General features: G+C 39.9%; 2 protein-coding genes across 3 annotated transcripts in view; one reads left to right on the forward strand and one right to left on the reverse strand.

Annotated features, from left to right (window-relative positions):
• Positions 1-2,650, reverse strand: part of map3k10 (mitogen-activated protein kinase kinase kinase 10) — a 50,055-nt gene extending 47,405 nt beyond the window's left edge. The window contains exon 1 of the mRNA XM_088345459.1: positions 342-2,650. Within this exon, the coding sequence (XP_088201585.1) occupies positions 342-1,209 (868 nt within the window). The 5' untranslated portion in view covers positions 1,210-2,650. The remainder of the gene's footprint in view (positions 1-341) is intronic.
• Positions 2,651-5,359: 2,709 nt separating this feature from the next.
• sipa1l3 (signal-induced proliferation-associated 1 like 3) overlaps positions 5,360-16,273 on the forward strand; it is an 84,006-nt gene continuing 73,092 nt past the window's right edge. For both annotated transcript variants that reach the window (XM_088345079.1, XM_088345080.1), the window contains exon 1: positions 5,360-5,472. The gene's annotated coding sequence lies outside the window, so the exon portion shown is untranslated. The remainder of the gene's footprint in view (positions 5,473-16,273) is intronic.

Here is a 16,273-nt window from a genome sequence, read left to right on the forward strand (position 1 = left end):
ACAAGAGCCTTTAAGTTAATGGGGGGTCAATCTGTATTTGTGTGCTGTTGTGACCTCTGAGAGAGCGTGTCATGGGGAAGCGAAATCAATAGTTAGTGGTATTGTTTGAGAAATTGATCATGTCACAAAGCAGAATAATTAGAGAGAAAATATTAGCAAAACCAAAAAACAGGGAAACTACAATGGATTTTGCTGGAGGCTACAATGGATTTTACCAAATCTAACAAGGTTTTTGTTATTATCAATTTGTTTGCTTGACCATCTCATTGAGTATTGCAATAACCTTATGATGCACTAAAAATAATACAGGCATAACAAAGTCATAAGTGATTTTTACTCACTATTGCTGGATTTGAGGTCCCTGTGAATGATGGGCACAAAGGCCTGGTTGTGCAAGTAGTCCATCCCTGTCGCAATCTGCACAGCCCAGTTTACCAGCACCCTTGGTGGCACCTTCTTCCCAGCTAAGGCTCGGTTGAGGGCCCCGCCTCTGGCATACTCCATGACCAGGCACAGATTAGGCTCTCGCAAGCACACTCCTCGTAGGGTGATGATGTTTGGGTGCCTGAGCATCCAGAAAAGTCTTGCCTCCTGGCGCACGCTTTCAGCTGTTACGCTGATGTCTTCATCAGGGTCTTGCCTCGCTGCCTTGACCGCGACTTCATCCCCATGCCAAATTCCTTTGTACACCTTCCCAAATCCACCTGCTCCGATGACCTCGTCCAGGAGCAGCTCGGAAAAATCGACCTCCAAAGGGCATTCGCCGAGGTCTACGCTGAGTTGTTCATAGTTGGGAGCGTCCCCCTTGGTCACATAGTTGCTAGGAAAAATACCCACCTTGTCCTGGATCTTTCCTGTCCACCAACCCTCATCCCCAGAAACTTTGGAGTCTTTGGAGAGAACTTCCAGGAGGTCCCCACGCTTTAGGGTTAGCTCCTCATCTGCTGTGGCCTCGTAATCGAAAACCGCTGTCCAGTATGGATTGTGACAAGGTTGAGAGTCCGGTGAGCTGAAGAATGAGTTCCAGATACTGCCGTTCTCCATTTGAGAGACCGGGGCAGGGCACAAAAGGGGTGGCGGGGTGGTATTTGGAGACATGGAGGAGGTGGCGGAGGGGATGAGGCAGGGGGGAGGCGGGGAGCAGCAGCCCCCACAGCTGGTGCAGGACTGGGGGGCTGCCGCGTTTCTGGCTCTGCCGTATGGGTTCATGAAGGCCGGGCTGGTGTAGGACGCTGCAAGCCTGCCCCCGTCAACTCAGGCAAAATAAACACAGCAGGCCCATTAATCGATGCGAGGTGTCCACCACTAGTCCCGGGGTCAAAGAATTGGGAGTGCTGCACCCTCATCCCCTCATCCTGCTTTTGAAATAACGCCAAATAGGATCTACGCTTGGAGCTTTGGTTGAGCAGTGAGCGGGGATGACATAAAAAAGGTCAGGTCATTCAGGGAAAGTGCACAATAGGTCAAAGTCCAAATCCATGAGAGGGACTGCAAAACCTGATGAAATACCTCTTAATAGATGCTAAAATTAATGCAGATTTGGTTAATACATACACCTTATCCCTCATAAAATTCTGGCTTATAGCTCCACACATTACCATCGATATAATCGTCCATGTAATTTTCAATTAGGGCTGTTTCTGTTGCTTGGGTGAATTTCCCGTACATTGTGAAGATCCAATGATGGGCTTTCATTTGATTAGATTTTTAGAGACTCATTCTAGTTAGACTACCAGTAAAAATGACAGACCTTGACAGAGCCTAATGCAATCCTCTGAGCAGGGGTCCTCAGTATCCAGTGTACATGCTCCTCCCCCGTCAGCCATCTCCATGAATATGGGCTGTTTTCTCTCTATAAGGCGCAGCCTGGATGGCTGAATGGATGAATCACATTCCTGTGCCCTACATCTCGAAAGTCCGGTCGGGACCAAATGCTGCATGCATGGACAACTCTGCCCAAACAACCTCAGGACAGCCTCTATATCTGAACATATTTCTTAATTCAGTCCACATCTGGTTAGCAAGTCAGTGTGGACAATGGTGATGCTGAACGGACGTGGATAAGGAGCGTTCTCATCTTAGTGTTAGCTTATCCATCAGTGGAGGAGGATGGGGGAGAATAAAGGCTTCTTTAAGGCAAGCAGTCATTATGACAGGATGGAATAAATAAAAGATCTGTAGGGTGCGCCATGAACTAAGGCCACGTTCCAGGGAATAATATTTTAGTACAGTTTATGGAAATGTAGGCCACATCCGAAGGCGTGCGCTATCAAAAAAGCAAGTATTTACTGTAACCCAACCTGCACCGTGGGCATAGCAACATCCATCGACTTGAATTGGGCGTGTTGCTTCATCCATAAATCGGGCACGTCAAGCTCCCGCCGACTCCCTTTTCTCGCCAATCATCCAGATGTCCAAAAACGTCCTGACCGTATTTCAATACACCAAGCTGTCAAATCCCCCTTCCGGCGTCATAACAAATCCACCCCGGCGGATGTTCGCTCGGCACGGGGAACAAGTGTCCGGCTTGTCGCTAACCCACGAGGTGGAAGGATGTCGGGGGGCAGGCCTAATTTATTGTATAGCCCATGAAGAGCGAGCTATATCCAGGCACGCACACCCGCGGTGGTGGACGCCTTTGGTGTGCTGGATCCGGAGAGACACACTTGAGCCGAGGCTGGTGGTGGTGGCGCCCCGCTGCACCCTGGGTAATGTAGTTCGAAGCCTCCGCGGATGACCTACATCATTTTGGCAGCTCATGCATCATTAACTTGGATGGTAGAATAATGATAAGAGATCTTACAGATAATTAGCTTGCTAACTCTGTATACTGTACGGATACAAGGACTCAATCTTGAAAGTGCTGTAGAATAACACAAAATTAAATAACAGTTACTGTATTAATTTTTACATACTTGTCTACCTCGGTCAATTGTTCCCCTTATTAATGACTGCAATTCCCCTTGTTAAACGATGTCAAAGCTTGAAATCACAGCACGGCACCTATTTACTCACAGCAAGAGAGACTATGTAGGATAAAAACAACAATAATTCTTGTAAACAAGTTTATTTTATTTACAAAATAAACAACACAAACAATTATTTCAGAATCTTTCGTATTTCTTTTTCTGCTTGCAGAAAATTCTGTGTTGTGTGTGTTATACAAGAAAGTACAGTATATTAAAATATACTGTACAGTTTGAAATGATCACTAAACGTATATGAAATGAAATGAAATCCAGGGAAACGTATACATTTTCAGGTATGTTTTATATGATACAGTACATTTATGCCAAAAAGACAAAAAGACAAATTATCTTAATGTTGTACTACCAGGCTAAAAAATAAATGTATATTTTAATTATGAAAAAAATGAAAACATAATTATCATTATAACTGTGACGGTATAACAATTACAACTACTACTTACACAATAATAATAATAATAATAATAATAGTAATAATAATAATAATAATAATAATATGATTATTTCCTCCCACATTCCAAAAAACATGCATTTCAGGTGAATTGGCCGGTCCAAATTGTCCCTAGGTGTGAATGAGCGAGCGAGTTGTCTGTTCCTGTGTGCCCTGAGATTGGCTGGCAACCAGTTCAGGGTGTCCCGTGCCCACTGCCCGATGATGGCTGGGATGGGCTCCAGCACCCCCGCGACCCTACTGAGGATAAGCGGTGCAGCTAATGAGATGAGATGAGATGAGATAATAATAATAATAATAATAATAATCATAATAATAATAATAATAATAATAACAATAATAATACCTTGGTTACCATAACGTTGAGCAATAGCTATACTGCTAATGACAGAGTAATACACTTTGTAGTATTTTATTTTTATTTTGTGCAACACTGCCCTCTGTTGTCTAGTACAGAGCTATGCCCTTGCACAATAGTATTGCCCTTTACACATTGGTTCACTGCTGTTAAAAGTGTCGATAAAAATTGTTCAAACCTCATATTGTTAAAATATGATATAATTAAATTGTGAATGTATTTAATTGCTGTTAAAAGTGTCGATAAAAACTCATATTGTTGGGATATAATATAATGAAATTGTGTTTAAAATGTCAGAAAAAAATGCTAAAACGTCATATTGTCAGATATAACGAAATTGTGAATATGCTTAATTGCTGTTAAAATTGTCGAGAAAATTTGTTCAAACTTCACATTGTTTCTTTGCTGTTAATAGTGTCAGTAAAATTGTTCAAACCAAAAAAATGTAATACGTTACCAAATTGCACTTAAAATAGCAGAAAAAATGGTTAATGTACGCCATTGACAAAATGACCAAAATCGCAATCAACTATTCAAGTGACATTTGCTGATAAGGATTGTTATACTATAGAAGATTATGTCGACATTAGTAGTCAACTACTACTAGACTAAAAGGGTGGTGACATGTTAATCGTGTTTCAAAAACAATACTCAAAAACCCAATAACACATCGAACACATTGATAACACGAAGAAGCAAACTATAATAATATAAATTTTATTTTTATGATTTTGCTTTATCATTAATCGGTAAATCTATATTTTGATATAATCTTTTGAAATATCACATTACTGTATTACTATAATATTAGTACAGTATATTACCATTTCTAATACCGTTATAGACGATGTTTTTCTCAATGACAATAAAGACAATGCTAAATCTAAATCCATTGTAACCCAACAATTAATATCGCGTCCTGAATGTTTGATATACAGTACAAAAGTATTGTTTACATAAAGTCGTATAATCATGTATAATAGTAATAGTTTTTATTTTCAAGTTACTGTCAATACTTCTTGTTCAATGAGCTTAAGTATAAATTATTGAAAGTAAAATGACCCAGTCCCAAAGGTCTTTCATTCATAAAATAGACAGTAAAATATACAATGGTCTATTTTGCAGAACTTGGTGATCTTAATCTTTTGTGGTTGTTCGTTGTCGAGACTGTAAAAAAAAAGTATGACTAAGTATTACAGTAAAGTTGTCTTTGAAATCGTCTTGATCTGCAATACGCCTTTTAACCACAGGATACCGCTATTAACCCATATGACAAATGCGGGATTAGGCTGAGGAGTAAACACTGTATATTTAGTATAATTAATTGATTCCGCGCTTCTTTAATTCAAACAATCATATTAAAAAATTATAGATATGCAGATTTTCCTAAATTTAAAGACATAATATCCAGAAAACGTGTCATCTCTGCTTCTCATTTTCCAGGCGGCCATTTACAGTCCACTTCACGTCCCTACCCATTAGCGCTGCCCCTGGCTGTAGGCTGAGTCTGCGCATGCGCACTGACGTCGAACACCGCTCTGCCGTGGTTTCGGTTGAGCATTCTTGGCAACGTCTCGCTCAGGGAACAGCTACTGGAAGCCGCTTATTTTTTATACGTACCATGTCTGGAGACTAATTTTAATTCGGGAACACGACCCTCGTCTCGTTTTTTTAAGGTAAGGACACTTTTTATCACTGTTCATAACAGTTTTGAGTGGACCGGTTTGGTTATTTTTAAGCGGAGAAAAAAGTGGCAAGCGGTATTAGCGAGCTAGGCAAACATTGAACTCGGGGAAGCTCCCAAAAGCTGCCAAGTTTCATTCAAATTGTGTTGTTGTGGACTTTTCACTTGGAAGAACGTTTCAATCGAATTTTCTTGTCACTTACTCAACGTAAAGCCTTTTATACAAGACAAAAGCCTGTCTTTACGCCGTTGAATTTTATCAACTGCATTCAAAGAGCCTCCCAAGTCCTAGTTCTGCGCATGCTCGTTGCGCTATGCAGTTTTCAGGTTTGTAGTTTCGCCTCACCTGAGTTGCTCACAATCGCCGAGTATCAATTTGTTACGGCAAAACTACAGAATCCAGACAATGTGAGCTATGTTTTGAAGGGGACCCACTGCGCATCTCCCTACTATTACATACGCGCTCTGCATCTCGAGTAGCTTGTATATGCGATCGGAAGTTGCCCGTGGCAGGCGGCGTGGGAAATGTTGTGTCTGTCCCCTTTGCGTGCTTGCACGATTTTTGATGCACTCGACAAGAAAGCAACGCTGATTTATCACAATGACTTCGTGCAACATGTTAAGAATGAAAATCTGGCTCGAGCTATGACGTGCGTGGACGTGCACGTCAGGTGAGGTCGCCTGCAGAAGAGCGAGCTTATGTATGCAACATGATGCCCATATACATACATTTGGAAGTTAATATATTCCTTTGTGCTGCTGATGGGTTCATAAACACAATTGATGTAGGTTAGTGGAGTATTGTGTATAGCAGGAGTCACCAACCTTTTTGAATCTGAGAATTATTTTTTGTTACCGTTGGGTGCCAAGGACTGTCATTTTGATAAACATTTCTAAAATAAAAACTCATGTTATAACTGTTTTGTTATTATGTAATCACCATATTGTGGTTATTATCATGTCAGTTAGAAACCCAATTGACCTCGGAACTGTGCAGCACACGCGCTAACCACCTCGTCGTGTATATATATATATATATATATATATATATATATATAATTCCCATACCATTTGTTTTTCAACTTGCATAGATAGATAGATAGATAGATACTTTATTCATCCCCGAAGGGAAATTCACATTTCCAGCAGCATCCCTGAGCTGAGAACAATACAATAATAAAGCAAAAAGAATACAATATACAAATACCCAGTGTGACATGCAAATGCCCACTGTAGCGTGTTATATAGAATAATTAAATATTGCTACGCAGAATACATATTGCAATAAGATTCGTTAATATGCAATGTAGGTGGTGTGGTTTACTGTGGGCTTTTACTCTGCCGGGTAGAGTTAAAGAGCCTCATGGCATGATGAAGAAAAGATCTCTTCAATCTGTCCGTAGTACAAGACAGTGACAGCAGTCTGTCGCTGAAACTGCTCTTCTGTCTGGAGATAATGCTGTGTAGTGGATGCGATGGATTGTCCATGATTGACCGCAGCTTTTCCAGTGCCCGTCTCTCAGCTACTGTTGTTAGGCTGTCCAGCTCTTTGCCCACAACAGAGCTCGCTTTCCTAGCCAGTTTATTGAGACGAGAGGCATCCTTCTTCTCGACGCTGCCTCCCCAACACGCTGTCGCATAGAAGAGGGCGCTTGCCACAACTGTCTCATAGAATATTTTCAGGAGCTTTTTGCAGATTTTGAAGGAGGCCAGCCTTCTGAGGAAGTAAAGCCGGCTTTGCCCTTTCCTACATAGAGCTTCTGTGTTGGCAGTCCAGTCCAGTTTGTTGTCCAGCTGCACACCCAGGTATTTGTAAGTCTGGACAAATTCGACACATTCTCCTTTGATGGTTACAGGAACCGGGTGAGTTCTGGTTCTCCTGAAGTACACCACCATCTCCCTGGTCTTGGTGGTGTTCAGGTGCAGGTGGTTTGCGTCGCTCCATCGGACAAAGTCCTGAATCAATTTCCTGCACTCCTCCTCCTGCCCATTTCTGATACATCCCACGATCGCAGTGTCGTCGGCAAACTTTTGCACATGGCAGGAGTCAGAGTTGTACTTAAAGTCCGATGTATATAAAGTGAATAGGAACGGAGAGAGCACGGTCCCCTGCGGAGATCCTGTGCTGCTAACCACAGTGTCCGATGTACAGCCTGTCAGGTAGTCAGTAATCCGAAAATGGTTTGGAGATTTGTCAGAAACAGATACTGCTTTAATAAAGTTGCCTTGGGTGGTAAAGATAGACAAATATGTTTTTATTTCCAGAGCGGATATCAATTATATCGGTTGGGGAGTCGGACTATGTCTATTTGAAACAGATATTCATTTGTATTAATAATCCAAGTAATGTTATGGTATTTTCACGACTATAGAGCGCACTGTGTTAAAAGGCGCAGTCTCCGTTGCTGGTTTTATTTCTGTATTTAACACATACATAGGGCAAAGCACACAATGGGGCCTCTGCCCTCTGCTGTGGAGCCTTACAACAACACAGGCAAGCATACAAATGTGCGTATTTAAAAATACAGCGGAAGCAAGACTGAGTTTGGTTGTGGTTTATTTAAGTTTAGATTACAAGGGTAAAGCTCTATGATAAAAATTGTCGGACTTCGTTTTTCAGCTTCCCCCACATGTGAACCATCTATTTATAAATCTCAAATTTTCTCGCGGCTGCTCGGTTTCCATTTTTTTTATGTGTAGTGTAGAAATCAACACGCCATGGCAGACGAAAACACGTAAAGCATTCAATGGAAGGAAAGTTATCATCCATGAGTACTTCCGTAAACATTTCTGCAAACAACGCATTATGTGTGACGTCACGTGTCCTCTTCTGCACAAGGGGGAAACTTCTTGTGTTCACACAGGAGACGCATAGAAGCCACAGGAGATCGCATACAAGTCGCAATAAGTTGGTAATGTGAGCGACCTCACAAAAAAAAATCAGATTTCACCCCAAATTCAGAATTAAGCATTAACCTTCGCAGTGTGAACCTAGCCATATATGCACGCCCACACCTCGCCCACTAGCAGTAATGCACACATTTGCCACACAGTCTCATGGTGTCCTCAGCTATGTCCGCCTCTTTACATCACACACAGTGTGCACTGCAGGATAGGGCAAGCCACACGTTTTGATAAAAATCTCTGAGACATTTATGTGTGCCTTATGGTTGTGAAAATACGGTACATATAAAAGCATTAGTGTGTATAAAATTCCCTTTTATTGGGTTGCCAATCGACATAGTAGAAATACCGTTTTAGGATTTTTTTGGAGGTCTTGAGTTTTGTCAAGAACCGATACTGCTTTGATTAAGTTGCCTTGGGTAGTAAAGTAAGCCCAATATAATTTTTTTCACGCCCAATATATATTATTAGTGGTAGGAGACCCCGATAGGAAATATTTGAAATCGATCTTTATTTTCAGTTGTAGGCCAAATTGTGGCATACAGTTTCTAAATAATACATAAAAAGTTACACTTAAACGTCCAAAGGTCAACAACTTTTCAAATCCAACACTTATAATTTTGTTTCTATTTTCTAATGCTAATTGTAATTCACCCTGGTCAATCCTGGAAGGGGGATTACCACATGTGAGGTCCTTTCTCAGGGTTTCTCTTTTCTCCTCACACTGAGGTTTTTGAGTTTTCCTTGCCCGCATGCTGGTTTAAGATCAGGTAATTGTGTAATTTTGTAACTGTAATCCTGTGCAGTCCTTTGAGACATTTTTGTGATTAAGGGCTATATAAATAAATTTGACTTGACTTGACTTTAAATGATTGACATCCATATTTGGAATAATGACCATAAAGTTCAGAAGGCTACCTGGCTGCTGATGATAGTTGATGTTTATGGACCTGTAGATTAATAAAATTGACTGATGTAAATTATGCCATTATGCTAATTTTCACAATGGTTAAATATATCAGTTTCTAATAGCATGACATGGACTTAATGTTGGAGTGTAATGTAATGGTCATGATATTTGAAACACATGTTGAACTTCCAGTCAAGATCAAAATAACATTTCTTTCTCAATTTCTACACTGTGCAAAATATCTGGTAAGGAATCTTAATATTTATTTTATATTTAGATATGTTTTGATAAGCAATGAGATGCTAAAACAAAGAAAAATGTTTTTCCTTGATTCAAGCTCTGTGGATTCTTATGACGTGGACTACCAAGAAGCACAAAATACCATTTAAGCAATAATACTGGTGCGTGGTTTTGGAATGTGTGAGGAGTGGAAGCTGGAGAGTAACCACAGAAAAAAAATCTTTTAAGCATGTGGAGAACATACTTGACGACAAACTACACAGGAGGTTTTCCTGGACCAACTGAGACATAACCACCCTTTGACCATGCTGCCTGACCTGTAACATGACAAGTCTGAAGATGTTTTTTTTTTTTTGTTTTAACTGCACTGTACAGGAAGACACTTAACGTATGGAAAGTATGTAATCTAATGCATGTGCACTTACATGAGGGAGTGCAGCCCTAAGTTTTTGGTTGGAACATCGGATGATGATGGTGAAAATGATACGTTAGTGCAAAAACAAAAATCACAAATGTTGTAATTTTGCTCTGAAAATGGCTTTTTAAAATATTTTTACTTTAGGAAAACATGTATTCGTTGATAAAGAACTACACGTTTTGATTATTTTTGTCAACACCATTTTATTTTACTTCATAGTTCAGACTGATATGCTATTTCCTCTTGAAACTGAACTTGGTGCGGTTGCGAACGAACAATCAGACGTGCATTACAAACGGTGAGTGTCCGGCATTTGGTAGATTTTAACACCTACAACTTTGTACCATGCATGCCACAACATCACATCAGTCACCAACAAGTCCTGCTCTGCTGTTTAGTCAGAATGTCTTTGGGTAAGATATTAAACCCTAACACATGTCGGTATTTTATTAGGAAACTGTACGCAACAGCCCCACCTGTTGACAAAATAGTGTTTTAGTCAAGGTGCAGTCCCATTATGCTAATGCTAATGGCGACTCATCGATCAGTGTCCAAAGATTCAGACGTATTTTCCTGCCTTTTTTGGCAAACTCCAATACTTTATAAGCTTCTATAAAATGCACTATGTACATGGTAAAGATGTTGGCCTATTCACGCATACTGTTTGTCAGGCACCAGCAAAGCTATAGATTTGCCTTTTTTTTGCTCAATGTATTTGAATACAATTGGACTTCTTTACAAGAAAGGACCTTTTTATCATAGTTACCTTGTAGATGGTAACAAGACCCATAACAGGACAACCAAATTAATTCAAAATTATTAACAGTAATGTCAGTTACCCCCAAGCTTTTTCTTATACCAATATGTCCACAATATACCCATTGATATAGTGTCATGCAAGAACAGCCATCTATTCAGTAAAGTCTCAAACTGGTAAAAACTCGGTAAAATGTATCTTCAACTTGCACTTTCATCTCACAAAGAAAATGGAAACTCGGCCACCCAAGTTCCGTGATGTGAATCACTGACATGTAGGCTGGCTTGAGATGACTCATCTCCTTTTGACATCTTGTGTCGTTATCATTCTGTGAGTCTGTAATCATAATTTCTCCATTGGGGTGGGCTGTGAATTCTTTGAGGCATAGTAGACATTTTGGCACCAGAGAAACACTGTTGGAATTTCTTTTTAAATCAACACAAACTTCAATTAATCATCTGACTCCAATTTGTGACCTTTCCCAATCACCACTCATCCAAACAATTTGCGCGCTCTTTTCTGCATAGAAAGTTCTCAGAAGCCGGCATTTCACTCACAAAAGGATTTATTTCTAACACACAAATCACTACATCTCTGCACGCTTCTCCTTCCAAAAAACGACTCTTCTTCTTCCGAGTTGCTCAGCAAAGCATCTCCTCTGCCCCTTGGTTGAATCCCATCGGTCTCCCGTCCCGGAAGAATGGCGCGTCAACCCCACCTGGTCGCGACGCAGCCCGCTCCCATTGGTCTCCCGTTCCCGGAAGAATGGCGCCTCGACTCCGCCTCGGCCCCCAGACAGCTGGTCACCTCCCACTGCCTGAGGGCTGCCCCATGTGATCTACTCCACAAAACTTTTGCACAAAACACAGAGAGTCCAACAGACAAAACCCAAATTCAAACTTCCATATTCCTTTAACACTCACCCTAAACAAATCGATTGCAGAACTGATGGTTTTTCAAAATACAGTGTCTTTGAAGCCGCATCTTTGTTAAATTGAAAGGGATGATAGTGAGTTAAGCCATTGATGAGTGCTATCCATATGATGTATTATTAGTGTGACCAAGTGTGATTTTTTTTTTTGACTGCAAGAATAAGTGCTTTTCACTTTTGTGACTTTTTATCACAATTTTTTACCCATTTGCCAAAAAAATCACATCTAACATTGACTTCATACCATTCTTCAAAAACAAAGTAGCTCTGATCAACAAGATAGGTAATGCTGAGTGTTGACATTTGGCTTCAACTGTTTCAAATATATTTTCAAGATTAATCAATTGATGAATGTACCGGTACTTTAATTCTGTCATACGTTTACAATTGAACATCCACAAAAAAGTGGTTAATGTCTTGTCATATTAGACCATAAAATCGTTTATAATGCACTATGTACATGAAATATAAAGTTTTCTAGTGGTCAGGCATTAAATAAATTCCATTCCATTCATCATTTTCCTCATCCTGAAGATTTTTAATTTTCCTTTGCCTTCATCTAGATTTCAGATCAGGGAATGTTGTTATGTGGTCTTGGTCTGTACAGCCCGTTGAGACTTTTTGTGATTAAGGGCTATACAAATAAACATGACTTGACATGGTTTAAAAGGTATAGATAACAAATACTATGACAAGGTCCACGCCACATTTACTTTTTATAAACAGTCATTTTAAAGAACATTACTAGCATACACTGTCATTAAGTATAGATTATTTGTTGGTTGATCAAAAATGTAAAGATAATTTAATAATTAATTGACTGATTTATTTAATTTTGGGGATCATTGGTACACTTTTGTCACGTGTGAGCTGTATATACGTGCATAGATCAAATATTTAAAGATAATTTATCAGAATTAACTGCACATTTGGCATCATTAGCACCTCTTTTTCACTTGTGAACTGTATATACTTGCATAATAATTAGAAATAAACATTAAGTGATAAAACGTCCCGCAGTCCTATCAATCTAATGTATGCAGGTTATGCCATTAGACCTGAGTGTACTTGTACAGTTGAAGGTGAAATAGCACTCGGCCATTAACAGTATTGCTGCAGCCTGTCCTCACTCTATGTGATGTGTTTGTCCCCCCGTGAGGGTCCTATCCATAAGTCAGTGCCTGGGTGTGTCAACAAGTACGTGATTTACACAGAAATGTCTCTCAGCTTAATGGCCGTCCCTGCAGCTATAAAACATTGGCCAAGCAGATGATTCGGCAGTTCAAATCTATTCTCAAGGTAAGATTTGCTAGTTTATTTGTAGGACCGAAAATGCTGTGACTCTTGGCAGTGGATATGTGTAACAGGCCCTTTTTACATTAGTTCTAAAATAAAGACCAGAATAGGTTCTGCGTGATCTCTGTGGACCTGAAAGTGAATGGTTCTACCAGACATGGCATGCAATAATCCCAGACAGCATCCTCTCTCCTTTGACTTCTCCGTGCCGGCCATGTTCGACTGGGGTAAATTTAGCATGTTGCTTCTCAATGAAGAATAAACACAGATGTCGAGGTGGCGTTTCTTGCCACAGGTCGGCTCCGAGTCCGGTCAATGGTCAGCGCCGGCCACAAAGAGAGAGCCATCCGTCTGTCCACAAGACACTTCAAATGCGAAGCAATTGCTTATTGTCAGCCAAAGGAAATACTAATCAAGGGGGCTTTTATTTGCATTTTTTTCCCATTTTATAACATTACAATAATTCTACAAGGGAGGTCCAAAAGTATTAGTGTGGCTAGTTTACGATTTTGCCAGCTTTATTACTTTTAAAGCGTCTTAGCTCCTCCATCTCTTTGAAATGTTGCTGTCATGTGGCAACGTGACGCCAAGGCTCCAGAGATCATAGATGATAAAAGCACCATTTGTTCATTCATTCTGTAGGGTAGAAAACCTATTCTGCAACTTTTCAAAAGCCAATAATAAAACAAGTCACACAAAGGCATGTGTCTCAATTGAATGACTTTTGACTTAAATTACCTTTTTGCAAAGCTGAGGCTTTACGAGAGGGGCTGTGGCATAACAGGTGGCCTATGTGTTTTATATGCATGTGGTAGAGCTTTGTCATGTTGCAGACCCTACAGTGTGCCAAAACAGTCCTGGAAAGAGGAAATCTTAGATGACAGATTACGTAGCCTCCTTATGTTTTCATGGAGAGAATTAGAGTAAATTAACCTACTGTGTCACATTTAAACAAGCAGCCACGTGCTTGTATGTGGAACATTTGATAATTTAAACTGTGTTTGATTTAAAGAGATTACTCGACATTTACTTGACTAGTAAACCCCTCGTATCATTGTGGTTTCCTCTTATCTTGAAATCAGTTGGTCTGGGATAAAAGGCAGAAAAACATATTTACAACCTAGTGCTTAGATACTGGCCTTAGTTATAATAATAGTGCAATGATTGTGAATGGGGAAAAAATACATTCTAACAATAGTGCAAGGAAATGAAGCCAATAACACAATCATCCCCAGAAAACAAAAAGTGACATGTAATATGTTACGTTATATTACAATGCATCATTGCAATGTTCTGAGATTCAAATAAACAGCCAGTCGGTTCACTAGCAATTTTATAGTAGTGGGAAGAATTGACATGCATTATGGTCAGGTTCACAAAAGTGTGCCAGGGTGAGGGACTAAGAGCTGATGCAAACTGCAAAATTGAATACTTTTAGAACATGAAGATGGTTACTCCAGGTTGGGAAAAAACAACGTCCACACAATTCTTTATTTGTGTACTTGATTGATATAATAGGGTGATTACTCAACTGTGAAAATATTGGATAGCCACAGCTCTTTTAAATTGCTAGTGCTCGCGGGTTTATACTTTCCACCAGACCTGACCATATTTTTGGTCCCGCTTCAAAGCGATAACAACCCCCTTACTTTTTGGTCCCGTCGTGTGAAATGGCATTAGTGTTTTATTTCTTTTCTACTGGAGTTCAAGCTGTTGGACAGGAAGTGTGAGTGGTGAAATGTGAATCACAGGCTCTGCATCAGGGAGAGAAGAGCAGTGTCCTTTAAAATGAAGAGATTACTCACAACTAGCTCACGACAGGATGTGTGTAGAACACAGAAAAATCTCTTAAGTCCCTAGTGTGATACTGCTCTCAAATTCCTCCTTAATGTTTGCTGGCGTCAATATGCATTTACCCGCCTTCATTTCAAAGGAATAGCAGCCATTCATAAGGGAAATGTAAGTGAAAGGGAGAGACAACACCATAGATCAAAAGGTTTATTGATTAACACTTGTGAGTCTTTGAATGTACATTTTGTCAGCCTAATTTTACCTAAGGTTGCAGATTATACTGTTGCTCAGCCTCTTCATAATTCTCGTCGCATATCACAATTGTAGACAGTTGTGCCATTGTTTTACTGTTGGTTTAATCTTATGCAGCACTTTTCTAAATTTACTGTATTAAAAAGTGCATTCTCTATCCCCTCCCCCATGTTTCCAAATTAGATTTGTTACTGTCATGCATGCGTTTCCTGCCATGGTTCTACACAAGCATCTTTGATTCACAAAAAACTTGTGTTGGTCTCTGAGAACGCGTACTAATATGCACTTATTCTATTTATCATAAAGTGAATTTTCTCATTTGGAAAAACAATTAATTGGAGTTTCCTCTTTTTTAGTTGTCATTCTTTCAAGTCAGGGCGACCCTACACAGCATAAAATTATCAATGTTGTCGCTGTAACGGACCTTGAAAGAACAGTGCAGAGCAGACATTTTCGATGGAAACATCTCATTTATACTCTAATTATCCTTTGGTTGAATTACTGCAGCTCATCATTGTTTTTGTTACAAGCAATAATAACTTCAGCCTTTTGAACAAGACAATCACTGCTCTGGAAATTATTTTCTGTCTATGTATTATCCCGAGGAATTAATTAAATTGTTAGGGAGGATTCAAAGCCAATAGCTCTGAATCATGATCCATTACTTGGTGAAATTATTCTTAAACTGCTAAGGCATTATAGAGTGCAAAAGTTAACTCCCTATATTTAGTTGTCTCAGCGTTGTGCACAATTCCCAAACCGGAGTTACAGCCTTGCCGACTCAATTTTTTTGTGACTTTTTGGGGAGTACATCACAAGAACTGAAAAAATGTTTTGTAAAGTCCATTCTTTTTTAACTGCCTATCTCATGAGGGCTGTGGGGCTCCTGGAATCTAAGCAATATATTGTTTTCCTGCTCTGAACCGAAACAAACTGTACAGCTTTGTGAGACCTGCTTTTGTAGATTCTTTGGACTCTTGTTATCAGACACTCAGGGTAAACCTGCATTTTGTTAGTTACCTTACGACTTTAGGTAATTTTGTTTTGTAATGTATTATTAGCACGTGCTGAAGGCACACATTCACATGCAGGCATTAGTCCGATTGGGATCAGAATTCCGATTTTTGGCGCAATCACAATAAACTATAAAATAGAATATACTTTTATTGTCATTCTTTGAAACCATGCACACAGAACGAAATGTCGATACACCTGACCCGTACAGTTAAACTGTAACGAGCCGATGCAGGCGCAGCCAAACAGGGCGCCGCCATTTGAAACCCAACTGCTATGT

This window comes from Urocampus carinirostris, chromosome 10 (assembly GCF_059441175.1).
Source record: "Urocampus carinirostris isolate Australia breed hairy pipefish chromosome 10, RoL_Ucar_1.0, whole genome shotgun sequence".
Lineage (NCBI taxonomy): Eukaryota > Metazoa > Chordata > Actinopteri > Syngnathiformes > Syngnathidae > Urocampus > Urocampus carinirostris.